This window comes from Hemiscyllium ocellatum, chromosome 32 (assembly GCF_020745735.1).
Source record: "Hemiscyllium ocellatum isolate sHemOce1 chromosome 32, sHemOce1.pat.X.cur, whole genome shotgun sequence".
NCBI classification, from domain to species: Eukaryota; Metazoa; Chordata; class Chondrichthyes; order Orectolobiformes; family Hemiscylliidae; genus Hemiscyllium; species Hemiscyllium ocellatum.
This window is the reverse complement of record NC_083432.1, coordinates 6728693-6742234: the sequence shown is the minus strand read 5'-3', so window position 1 is coordinate 6742234 and position 13542 is coordinate 6728693. Positions and strand designations below refer to the sequence as shown.

At 44.2% G+C, this 13542-nt stretch overlaps 1 protein-coding gene across 2 annotated transcripts in view; it reads left to right on the top strand.

Moving 5' to 3' along the window:
- The window catches only part of LOC132830783 (1-phosphatidylinositol 4,5-bisphosphate phosphodiesterase delta-3-like), a 91028-nt gene extending 77812 nt beyond the window's left edge, over positions 1 to 13216 (top strand). For both annotated transcript variants that reach the window (XM_060848629.1, XM_060848628.1), the window contains 3 exons: positions 5726 to 5861; positions 6871 to 7020; positions 12852 to 13216. In XM_060848629.1, the coding sequence (XP_060704612.1) occupies positions 5726 to 5861; positions 6871 to 7020; positions 12852 to 12940 (375 nt within the window). In that variant the 3' untranslated portion in view covers positions 12941 to 13216. The remainder of the gene's footprint in view (positions 1 to 5725; positions 5862 to 6870; positions 7021 to 12851) is intronic.
- The last annotated feature ends 326 nt before the right edge of the window (positions 13217 to 13542 follow it).

The window sequence follows — 13542 nt, the reverse complement described above, 5'->3', positions numbered from 1 at the left end:
CTCTGTATCCAGATAGCCCATTACGCTGTCCTACACTCTGTATCCAGGATAGCCCATTACACTGTCCTACACTCTGTATCCAGGATAGCCCATTACACTGTCCTACACTCTGTATCCAAGATAGCCCATTACACTGTCCTACACTCTGTATTTCAGTATTTTTCCTATAAGCAATGGTCCAAGAAATTATACCAATTCCCTTTTCTGTCACTGAATTCTGACACTGTACATGGATTTTAGTAAGGCATTTGATAAGGTTCCCCATGGTAGGCTTATGTGGAAAGTCAGGAGGCATGGGATAGTGGGAAATTTGGCCAGTTGAATAGAGAACTGGCCAACCGGTCGAAGTCAGAGAGTGGTGGTAGATGGTAAATATTCAGCCTGGAGCCCAGTTACGAGTGGAGTTCCGCAGGGATCATTCTGGGTCCTCTGCTGTTTGTAATTTTTATTAATGACTTGGAAGAGGGAGTCGAAGGGTGGGTCAGTAAATTTGCAGACGATACGAAGATAGGTGGAGTTGTGGATAGTGAGGAGGGCTGTTGTCAGTGCAAAGGGACTTAGATATGATGCAGAGTTGCGCTTAGGAGTGACAGATGGAATTCAACCCTGTCAAGTGTGAGGTTGTCCATTTTGGAAGGACAAATAAGAATGCGGAATACAGGGTTAACGGTAGGATTCTTAGTAAGGTGGAGGAGCAGAGGGATCTTGGGGTCTATGTTCATAACTCTTTGAAAGTTGCCACTCAGGTGGATAGAGCTTGTAAGAAGGCTTACGGTGTATTAGCGTTCGTTAGCAGAGGGATTGAATTCAAGAGTCGTGAGGTGATGTTGCAGCTGTACAGGACCTTGGTAAGGCCACATTTGGAGTACTGTGTGCAGTTCTGGTCGCCTCACTTTAGGAAAGATGTAGAAGCTTTGGCGAGGGTGCAGTGGAGATTTACCAGGCTGTTGCCTGGAATGGAGAATAGGTCGTACGAGGATAGGTTGAGAGTGCTAGGCCTTTTCTCATTGGAACGGCGAAGGATGAGGGGTGACTTGATAGAGGTTTATAAGATGGGCGGCACGGTGGCTCATTGATTAGCACTGCTGCCTCACAGCGCCAGAGACCCGGGTTCAATTCTCGCCTCAGGCGACTGACTGTGTGGAGTTTGCACGTTCTCCCCGTGTCGCGTGGGTTTCCTCCGGGTGCTCCGGTTTCCTCCCACAGTCCAAAGATGTGCGGGTCAGGTGAATTGGCCATAGTGTTAGGTAATGGGGTAAATGTAGGGAATGGGTGGGTTGCGCTTCGGCGGGTCGGTGTGGACTTGTTGGGCCGAAGGGCCTGTTTCCATACTGTAAGTAATCTAATCTAATCTAATGATCAGGGGAATAGACAGAGTAGACAGTCAGAGACTTTTTCCCCGGTTACAACAGTGTGTTAAAAGGGGGCGTAAATTTAAGGTGAAGGGTGGAAGGTGTAGGGGGGATATCAGGGGTAGGTTCTTTACCCAGAGAGTGGTGGGGGCATGGAATGCGCTGCCTGTGGGAGTGGCAGAGTCAGAATCATTGGTGACTTTTAAGCGGCAATTGGATAGGTACATGGATAGGTGCTTAAGCTAGGACAAGTGTTCGGCACAACGTCGTGGGCCGAAGGTCCTGTTCTGTGCTGTATTGTTCTATGTTCTATGAAACTCATCCTTCTATTTTTTTAGTGTATTCATGGGATGAGGGCATCGCTGGCTAGGCCAGCATTTATTGCCTATCCCTAATTGCCTAGAGGGCCATTAAGAGCCGACCACATTGCTATGGGTCTGGAGTTACATGTAGACCAGACTAGGTAAGGATGACAGATTCCTTCTCTCAGAGGCATCCGTGAATGAGATGGGTCTTTCCAACAATTGACAATGGATTTATGGTCATCATTAGACTCCTCCGTCCACCTTTACTGAGTTCAAATTATACTATCTACTGTGATGGGATTTGAACCCAGGTCCCCAGAACGTCACCTGGGTCTGTGGACTGATTTGTCTAGAAATAATACTACTAGGCCATTGCCTCCCCATTGCTGTTGACTAACATCATCTTACCCCATGCACCACCAACCCCCCTTGCATTTACAATCCAGTTTTAAAGTTATCAGACCCTATCTTTTACAAAGGGATTTGACTCCCTCTATAACCTGTTACCCTGCAATGCTTCACTCATTCCTCAACCCCCATACCTCCTCATACACCAACACTCCATTCCCATTCCCATACCATTCACCCAGGATCCAATTTGTAGGGGAGTTCTATGCGATGCTGGTAAAACAATCAAGCGAAACAAGTTCACAGCTGTCTGGACCAATATGTCAACAGCTGCTACTGATCTAAATCCTTCCTGGGAATTTGGATTTGAGAGCAACTGTCCTGGGCACTGTCCTGTACTCCCAGGCACTGCCTTCACTTCCAGCCTGGCCACCTGATGGGATAATAAAAGATGTCATATCCATGCAATATCCTTGTCTTCCAGTGGTCTGGAGCTGAAGGCATATCAGGGCCGAGGTGACTATGGTTACTGCACTCTAGGCCACCTCCTTTTAAATCACCTTCATTGTTTCTGGAAAGGGTCAAACAGTCTCGACATGGTTCACAAGTTGCTACTACTCAACTCTGCCATTGTTTGCTCACATTTCCAAACTGAACTGGCTTGCTGGGCCATTTCAGAGAACGTTGAGCATCAACGTGGACCCGCTGCCAGTTATTGACCAGTTTCAGGTCCTGTCCAGTCGCTGCTAATGTTAACCCAGTGAACCTGTCACCATTGACAACATGGAAATCCACACATGAGCTTCCTGTCTTTTCCCGAGGGTGAGATAGTGGACCAGTCTTTCAAAGACATTCCTGGCCTGACTGAGGGATCTCTCATTAAGAGTGGGTGGCCTGCTGAAAACTATATTGTCCTGAGTTCGACATAGATATAGCATTCACAGGCCAAGAACCTGGAATGAAGGTGAGGTTGCTGATTTTTTAAAAAATGCATTAAAAATGCGTTGCCCATCCAAATTACCCAAGGAGCAGTTAAGTGTCAGCTGCATTGCTGTGCATCCGGAATCACGTGAAAACCGGACTGTACAGAGGACAGCAGATTTTCCTCCCTAAAGGGCATTGATGAACCAAGTCAGTTTTTCTGATAGTCAGCAATGTCCTTGTGTTATCCTTAGACTCTTAATTCCAGATTTTTATAGCATTCAAATTATACTATTTATCTTGGTGTGATTTGAACCTGGATCCCCAGGCAATTACCTAAATTAACGATCTAGCCATAATCCAGTCGGCCACAGCCTCCCATTTACTCTCTACAAAATATTATATCATGGCGATCGAATCTTGTGCAAAAGAAACAGTAAGGAACAGTACTCCTGGGGCATTGATTAGAAAACATCTGGATTTCAATCTATTCTATGATATTGTTACACCTCTGTACCAGGTGGGATTTGAACCTGGGCCCCCCTCAATCAAACATTGGGAAGCTACCATAGTGACACAAAGCCCAAAGTAATGCTGAACAGCTGATGAAGATACTGATTGCTGGTCATGATCCTGAATTTGGCAGGAAACAGCTGCCTTCTCTGCCCATCCACTGGTAAAACAGCGAGTGTGTATAAGATACGAGACTGTGCCCACCAAAATTCCTCCCAAAGACAGTACAAACAATGTGAGAGGTCGGGCACAAGGTTGGTGCACTGAATTTAATGAGGTCAGCTGGGGGACCTCATAGAATAGGAGTTACCTGATTGGGGCTGTTAACCTGGCCCAATCAGGGAGCCCTGGCTGACAGAGATAAACAGGAGTGTCAGATGTTCTGATCACTCTGAGAGCTGGATCAGTGTCAAGGTCTCCCCATGTGTAAATACAGGGGGACTTGATGACAGGATAGCGGCCTCTGTGAAACTATTTCAGATGGGGTCAATTATTTTTTGCAATGTCAATTATTACTTCATTTATATTAAAAAGGAGATTACTCTATGTTTTGCTATTATAGACAGTACTTTTTGTAGCAACATGGTATTATTGAATACATACTTTGGGAGTAGCTTCTAGCTAGTTAAGTCAGATCATATTCTATGTGTTGCAGTGCTGGTGACTTACAGCATATTTACATGCTCCTCAATCACACATACTCTATACTGTTATTGCTAAAAGCCCCCTCCCTACAAAACTTACCAACCCAGACCCTCGACTCTACAACCCCATTCTGATATTGCTTACCTGTGGGCTGGATTTCATCACCATCCAGGGCCTTCAGTGGCTATCTTTCCTCCAGCAAATACTGCTGTTCCTGTGCAAATGAACTGCCAACCTCTCATTAGTCCTGAGACTGGAATGATCTGCTGCTGATCTCTGCATTTCCTGATTGACTTGTAGTTTTTACATAGAATTTCTACAGTGTAGAAATAGGCCATTTGGCCCAACAAGTCCACACCAACCCTCCAAAGAGCAACCCACCTAGCCCCATTTCCCTATTACTCTCCATTTCCCTCTGACTAATGCACCTAACCTACATATCCCTGCACATTAGGTGTCCAAACCACCGAAGCTGCACATCTTTCGATTGTGAGAGGAAGCCAGAGCACCTGGAGGAAACCCACGCAGACACGGGGAGAATGTGTAATCTCCACACAGACAGTCGCCCAGGGCTAGAATCAAACCCAGGTCCCTGGCTCTGTGAGGCACCAGTGCTCAACCATTGAGGCACAGTGCTGCCCTTGAGGTTTGGTGGGTCTTCCCCAAGTTGGTACCACAGGTCTGTCATTGGCACTCCAGCTGGTCGGTAAAGATCCTGTCAGCTCCACAAGATTCCATCCTTTGACCTCCCATAACCTTGTCTACGTATTCCTCTATCCTTGCATCTGTATTTTGCTGCCTGGCCTGCTGCACTTTTCCAGCACCACACTTTTTTCAACTCTGTGTCTGACAGCCAACCAGTTTATGTACGCTCAGCCTATTGCCTGCTTCCAGCCTTGCCCTCGCAGTCACCCTGCACAAATGGTGCCCTTTGCATCACAACGTGCAGAGCCCCCCTTACAGAAAATCAGAACAGGAAAAATTTGCAGCAGAATCCTAAATCAAGACCAATTTTTGGAACTTTCCCATTCAACTTACCCCAAACCCATGACCTCCATCCTGGGAAACTTCTTGCCTCTTACAGCATCTTCCCACCTCCAAGGTTCATTCCTTGTCCAAACTCTGTCATCCGAGGAAAAGCTCCGGCTTCCAGCCTTTTCTCCTGCTTCCTTCCTTCTTCCAGCTTACTTGTAAAGTTCTTAAAAGGACCATATCCTTCTTCCTAAAGGTGAAGATTATTAAAGTGCCATCCACTTACTCTGGGAATAGATCCTCAATCCCCCTATTGACAACAGCATTCTTCATTCTGAAAGGTTTCGGCTGGCCCTTTAACAAGGCCTTGCTTTCTATTATCACGTCCTGATGAACCTACTCTGCAAATATATCAATGCTGTCTTTCTCATTCTTTCTCAGCCTTTCCTGTTTCTGATCCTTATGTTTCTTTCTTATTCTCGCTTTTTGTTCTTTCTTCTTATTTTCTGTCTCTCTCTCTCTCTGTCTCACATTCTCATTCATCTCTCCAGTGCCTGCAGCATGTTTCTGTCTCCCTCTCTTGCTCCACCATACTCTCAGGTTCCTATCTCTGGTGAACGACGTAAGGTTGTTAATCCCCATGTTCTCACACTGAGGTCTCTTTTTCAGATTATTACAGCTCAGCAACTCCCCAAAGTCAATAAGGATAAAAAGAATTCCATCGTGGATCCCCTGGTGCGTGTGGAGGTACACGGAGTTCCTGAAGACAACAACACGCAAAAGACCCGCTATATTGAAAATAACGGTAAGCTGTTGATGGCAGTTATGCTGTCAATGGTGTGTCTGAGTATCTCAGTACTGTTGTTACTACTGCCTGTTCCGTACTGAATTACTGCACTTGGGTATCTCGTGGTGTTTTATACAGTTATACAGCACAGAAACAGATCTTTTGGTCCATGCCAAATATAATCCCTAACTAAACTAGTCTCACCTGCCTACACCTGGCCCATATCCCTCCAAACCTTTCCCATTCATGTATCCATCCAAATGTCTTTTAAACACTGTAATTGAACTCTCATTCATCATTTCCTCAGGAAGTTCATTCTAGTCCCAAACCACCTTCTGCGGAAAAAAGATTGCCTCGTATCTTTGTTAAATCTCTCTGTTCTCACCTTAAAAATGTGCCCCCGGTCTTGAAATCCCCCATCTTAGGAAAAGACAGCTCCCATCAATGCTTTCTATTCCCCTCATTATTTTACAAACTTCTATCAGGTCACCTCTCAACCTCCCATGCTCCAGTGGAAAAAGTCCCAGCCTATCCAGCCTTTCTTTATAACTCAGACCTTCCATTCCTGGCAATCTCTTCTGAACCCTTTCCAGCTTGATAATATCCTTCCTCTGACTGGGCGATCAGAACAGGACACAGTATTCCAGAAGAGGCCTCACCAATGTCCTGTACAACCTCAACATTAAGTATTGTATTGACGCAGTGGAAATAAATTGTGCACCTCAACTCAGTTAGTGATTGGCCGAGAGCAGCCCAGTTTGATCCTTGCTGTGTGTTCCTCCAGCATTAAACGTGGCTGAAGTAGGAAATCCAGGGGGATACAGTCAGGATTTCCTCCTGGATTGTGATGAATAGTTAGATCCACAGGAGGGACAGTGTCATATGAGGGCTTTTTTCTGTTCTGCTTTAACTTTCAACATAAACAGGCAAGTTCCCTTGTAATTTCACTGCCCTTTTTTTTTGATTTTTAATGTGAGGGTAACTGCTGACAGATTCACAATGTCTCTCTGTTTTTACTGGATTGCAGGATTTAATCCAGTCTGGAATGAAGTGCTCCAATTTACCATCATTGTTCCTGAGCTCGCTCTCATCCGATTTGTTGTTGAAGATTATGACACAGCCTCCAGCAATGACTTCATTGGACAGTTTACACTTCCATTCACCAGTATGAAAGAAGGTAAGCATTTATTTTACCCCCTCAAATTGCCCTTTGTCCCCCCACACTGCTTTCTCCCCCTGACATTGTACCCTCCCCTTCCCTTTGATACTGCCTCTCTCTCCTAGCATTATCCCTTTGTCCAACAATGTCCCTGTCTCCCCACTGACACTGGTCCTAATGGTGCCAATACTTTGATCTCCAGGACACACATTTATTTTTGAAGAAAAGTAAAGCAGCAACCACTAAAACAGCAAAAAGGAGAGGAATAAAACTAGAGAAGCTTTGTCTGGCATCAAGTGCGGCACAATGGCTCAGTGGTGAGCACTGCTGCCTCACAGCACCAGGGACCCGGGTTTGATTCCCGCCTCAGGTGACTGTCTGGGTGAAGTTTGTGCATTCTCCCCATGTCTGCATGGGTTTCCTCCCACAATCCAAAGATGTGCAGGTCCATTGAATTGGCCATGCTAAATTGCCCATAGTGTTAGGTGCATTTGTCAGGGGTAAAATATAGGGTAGGGGAATGGGTCTGGTCGTTGGAGGGTCGGTGTGGACTTGTTGGGCTGAAGGGCCTGTTTCCACCCTGTAGAGAATCTAACCTAATCTTTAAAAAAAAAGTCCTTTCTCCTATTAGCAATTTTAAAAAGACAATAGAGATGCATAATAAGAATAGAAAGCAAATGTTTGAACATGGATTGAGATTCCAGTAACTTTCTGTCAGAAGTTCGGATTTTCAAAGATGAAATGAATCTTAACTTAGAGTCATGGAGATGTACAATATGGAAACAGACCCTTCGGTCCAACTCAAACAGTGTGTCAAGTCTCTTGTGGCTTTGGGTAACGAAGGATTAATGAGAATAAAATCATTAGCTATTTCTCGTGATGACAGTGGAGATCCTGACAAAACTTTTTAAGGTTTAAAAGATCGTCTTACAATCTGTCAACTTCATGATACTCATGCAACAACCAGATGATATTACTGACCAACTTGTGGTTAGATGTTGATACAAAGGGACATCCTTTCAGTGAGGTTGAATTGGCTGAAAGTTTGAGGGAACTGGTCATTGTTATTTCCACATCTATCAGGTCATTCTGAAAGGTACTTATGGACAAGTAAGGACAAGCCAGGGAACTACAGACCGGTGAGTCTGACCTCAGTGGTGGGCAGTTTGTTGGAGGGAATCCTGAGGGACAGGATGTACATGTATTTGGAAAGGCAAGCACTGATTTGGGATAGAAAACATGGCTTTGTGTGTGGGAAATCATGTCTCACAAACTTGATTGTTTTTGAAGAAGTAACAAAGGATTGATGAGGGCAGAGCGGTAGATGTGATCGATATGGACTTCAGTAAGGCATTTGACAAGTTTCCCGATGGGAGACTGATTAGCAAGGTTAGATCTCACGGAATACAAGGAAAACAAGCCATTTGGATACAGAACTGGCTCAAAGGTAGAAGACAGAGGGTGGTGGTGGAGGGTTGTTTTTCAGACTGGAGGCCTGTGACCAGTGGAGTGCCACAAGGATCGGTGCTGGGTCCTCTACTTTTCGTCACTTACATAAATGACTTGGATGTGAGCATAAGAGGTACAGTTAGTAAGTTTGCAGGTGACACCGAAATTGGAGGTATAGTGGACGGCATAGAAGGTTACCTCAGATTACAACAGGATCTTGATCAGATGGGCTAATGGGCTGAGAAGTAGCAGATGGAGCTTAATTTAAATAAATACAAGGTGCTGCATTTTAGGAAAGCAAATCTTAGCAGGAATTATACACTTGATAGTAAGGTCCTAGGGAGTGTTGCTGAACAGAGACCTTGGAGTGCAGGTTCATAGCTTTGTGAAAGTGGAGTCACAGGTAGATAGGATAGTGAAGAAGGTGTTTGGTATACTTTCTTTTATTGGTCAGAGTATTGAGTACAGGAGTTGGGAGCTCATATTGAGGCTGTACAGGTCAGTGGTTAGGCCGCTGTTGGAATATTGTGTGCAGTTCTGGTCTCCTTCCTATCAGAAAGATGTGTGAAACTTGACAGGGTTCAGAAAAGATTTACAAGGATGTTGCCAGGGTTGGAGGATTTGATTTGAGCTATCGGGAAAGGGAAAGTTGCATCAGAGGCTGAGGGGTGACCTTATAGAGATTTATAAAATCATGAAGAGCATGGATAGGATAAATAGACAAAGTCTTTTCCCTGGGGTCGGGGATTCCAGAACTAGAGGGCATAGGTTTACGGTGAGAGGGGAAAGATATAAAAGAGACCTAAGGGGAAACTTATTCATGCAGAGGGTGTTACATGTATGGAATGAGCTGCCAGAGGAAATGGTGGAGGCTGGTACAATTACAACATTTAAAAGGAATCTGGCTGGATATGTGAATAGGAAGGGTTTGGAGAGATATGGGCTGGGTGCTGGCAGGTGGGACTATATTGGGTTGGGATATCTGTTTGATTAAGACGAGTTGTAGCAAAGAGTCTGTTTCTGTGCTGTATATCTCTATGACTCTAGATGTATATCGATAATATATTAGAAGATGTCTAAAGATTGTAATCTACAACTTTGCTAATCCCAAACAGTACATGCGCTCAACCACTAGTATAGCCACTGTCAGGATCAGTAAAACATCTGATTGTTTCATGATTGGTGGCTGGTTTTGTCCAAGAACATGCAGCATTTTGTGACCCTTGCAGGCTATGTTCACCATTGGGTTAAGATGTATAAGAAATGCAGTTTCCCAGGGAAACTCAAAGGGCCAATGAGGAACTGGAGGCCTGTGACCAGTGGAGTGCCACAAGGATCGGTGCTGGGCCCTCTACTTTTCGTCACTTACATAAATGAAAGTTTCCAAGCTTCCATCCATGCCACATAAACCCATCGAGGAATTCCCAGGAGGTGTCTGCACTGTCACAGCTTACAGACCCCAGTCAGACAGTCCATGTTTTAACGTGACACACCGAATGAATACTGTCAGGAAAGTTGCAGCTTTTACCTCCATGCATGTGGTTTACATCTGATGGAATCGACAAGGTGCCCAAGTGCCAGGATTGACACCAGTGGCAGTGCAAGTATCATTCCTTCATGCATCTTACATGAGGTGTACTCAGGAAACGCGCACTGTGGCACAGTCCACACACAATAAGCTAATGGTTTTGCAATTGGCCTGACATCCCATGCCTTGGCATTATCCAGAGTAAAAGGTCAATACATCTCATTGGGATGAACAGTTGAAATCGTTTATACTATCAATACAGCAAGACGTCCGTGCAAAGATTTGTGCATGCGATAGGCCAGTATATCATCGTGATCCACAAACTAATGAGTACAGGCATTCTGTTATAATGCAAATTGGTTGTAACGTGATGAATAGGGGATACAGTTTCTAAAGTGTGAACTTTTAAAATATGTGTTGGCTAGAACATGATTGCATCGCCAACATTTTAAGTGCTACCTCTATTATGCAATTTTTATATAGTGCAGCGTCTCACAAGAACGCAACCATTGCATCATAGAAAAACTATCTATACATCAAATACAACACCAAAGGTTCCAGACCACCACACTGAGTGTATCCATCACCTCTACCCAAACTGGTTTGTTCATTGTTTACAGACAGAATACACCCAAACTGAAACATCACCCAGAAGGTTCAGCACCATACTGATTGGTGCAGCTCCATCTCTTGTGTTTTGAAGAAAGATATTGTCCTGTTCAGATCCAAGGTCATTGCACATCATACAAAAGGGATGGCCGTAAAACTTTCCTCACCTTGAAGTTCCTAATCCCAAGTTGTCAGGCTCCAAGTATTTTTCCAAACTCAATGTCAAGAATGAGTATTGGTCCATACATTATTCCCTAGAGGCTCGGTAACTAACACCTTTTTGTAGATCCTTTTCCACAGGTTCCCATTTGAATTATCTGATGGCCCCGATATATCCAGGAAAGATGTGGATTGTATCATTGAGAATCTATTAGGTTGTCTCAGTATCATAGAGGACATCACAGTCCTTGGAGACCTTGAACACACCCAACCCTCCATCAGCTCATCATAGCAGCAAGGAAACGACGTATGTTTCTCAACAGTTTAATAAAAAGTATCAATTCAACATGAGCCAAAACTTAACTTAAATTCAGTCTACTCATCAAACATTATTAGGCCTAATCGTACCAAAATAGAAAGGGTACAGAAGATACCCACTCCACAGTGATTTTATGATGGGGTGTCTCTGTTTCTTCAACTTTCCAATCCCAGTACATTCCTAAGACTTCAAAGATGTGCCTCTTTGAGATTTAAAGATACAGCATCCAGGTTGCAGGGAGATCACTTAGTCTCTCAAAAATGCTTTATCATCTAGCAAGTGCATCTTTTAAAGTTATGGTCCTCCAAACTGACAATGTTGGAATTCGAAGCATCCCAGAAAGGCCTCTGAGCTTGTATATCACACAGGATGATAAGCCTTACACTCATGGCAGCACAGGTGAGCTACTCCAACACTTAAAGGGAAACTCTCACACTCCAATACAAAGCTCCAGACGCTCCTGTTTCAGTGAACATTTCATTGTTAATACTGACTAAAAAGTGTTGGAAATGATCTGTTGGAAAGTTCTCCAGTGCACCTCCATGACTACACATCTACCTGTGAAGATCCTAAGTTAAGATTTTAGAAATATAATTCAAACCAGGCTCACTGAGTCCTTTTCCTCCTGTTCTTAACTGCCTTCCACATCCTGTTGAGATAATAATATTCAGGTACTTGATATATTCTTGGAACAAAGAGAGAAAATGCTACAACAGCATAATCAATATGTTTGCAGCCAGCTATCCCAACTCTGAACCAGGACAAAGCATCAGAATTTGTGACCTTCATATATGAATATGTTGGTTTTTGGAAAGTTTCTAGTGTTTGTCCAGCACAGACCAGATCGCTTTCGGATTGTGAGAGGAAACCCGCACAGACGCTGGGAGAATGTGCAAACTCCACACAGACAGCTGCTTGAGGCTGGAATTGAACCTGGGTCCCTGTGAGGCAGCTGTGCTAACCACTGAGCCACCATGCTGCCCATACCCTTCTCTCTCTTTTGGGCTATCTCTTCACTTATCAATCACTCCTTCCACCCACCCCCCTTCCCCACTCCCCACCCCAAACCCTATCTTGTGCACACAAAGTGACATTTTCCTAGCTAGCAACAGTTCTGAGAAAGGGTCACAGGACGTGAACTCTGATTAACTCTGATTTCTCTTCACAGATGCTGCCAGACCTGGTGAGGTTTTCCACTAATAAATAGTAATCTAAATAAGTGTAGTCCTCAGACTATAGAAGTCTGAGATGTCATATTACTGCACACTGTTGGTTGTAATAAACTTCCTGATAGCTGTCCAATAAGAGCCTGAGTTCGTGTGGCCTATTACATGGGCTAACATATAGAAAACCACATCATTTCATACTCTACCCTGCTTTGTCCACTACATCCTAGTGATGCCCAGCCTTGGGGGGGAAAGCAGCGAGATTGTCAGAATGCTAGAACAAAACATTTTCTACAACAGTGCAGCACAAACTAGCAGGAATGCCTCCTCCCCCACTTTCTGTGTCTGTGTAGGTCTATGCTGTTGAGTCCTAGAGTCTACATCAGGATCTTGGAGGCCAATTTCCCATTCTGAGAGACTCCTGCCCACAGTGGGAAGTTGGGCGATTGGTTACACCCAGCTGATGTGCTGCTGATGCTGTGCAAAGTTACCTCTAAGATTATTAAATACAGAAAGTCAGTGGGTTATGTGGATAGGGCTTAGGGAATAGCTGGGCACTGTCAGTGCTCCCCTGCAATTTGTAGCCCATTTTAACTTGTTTTTCTGTTTGTACCCACAGGTTATCGCCACATCCACCTGTTGTCCAAAGACTCTGCCTCTCTGTCACCAGCCACTCTCTTTGTCCGGATCAGGATTAAGAGTTTATAGTGTGGAGCGAGCAACCCTCTCTCAGTCCGCCTGTGTGGCATGAACTCTTACTGTGACCCACTCTGCCCCTCCTTGCCCAGTGCCAACCACAGCGAGTCCAGGGGAGAATACACATGAAGATTGGAGACTGGAATTAAAGTGAAATTGTTGCCTTTGTGTTAATGGGCCCTGTGTACAGAAATACTCTAGTGGTTTTTTAAAAGGTTAACATGACAGAGTTAATGTCTTAAAGTAGGTGTATATTAGTAGATTAGAATAACGAGTGGTTGATTAGAATGATGGGTACTGTATTTTTATAAAATAATTTTTACATCATTGATGCAGAGCTGGAAAACTCTCTCTTGGTTCGCAACAATCATATTTTTGTCTTTATTCAGGAATTGGAAACTCAATCTTTGTACAACATCTTTTGTATAATCACTACTTGTACTGTAGCCTTCAAAGTGTCAATTATGATTCTGGTAAATTTAGCCTCTTCCCTCGTGAATCCCACATGTCTTTTGGAAAGTGTAGTGCCCTGAACTGCTTAGTGACTCCAGGTGTGGTCCAAGCAGGGCTCAGTATAACCTTCAAACCCCTTGTGTTCTCGTTCTCTAGATTTA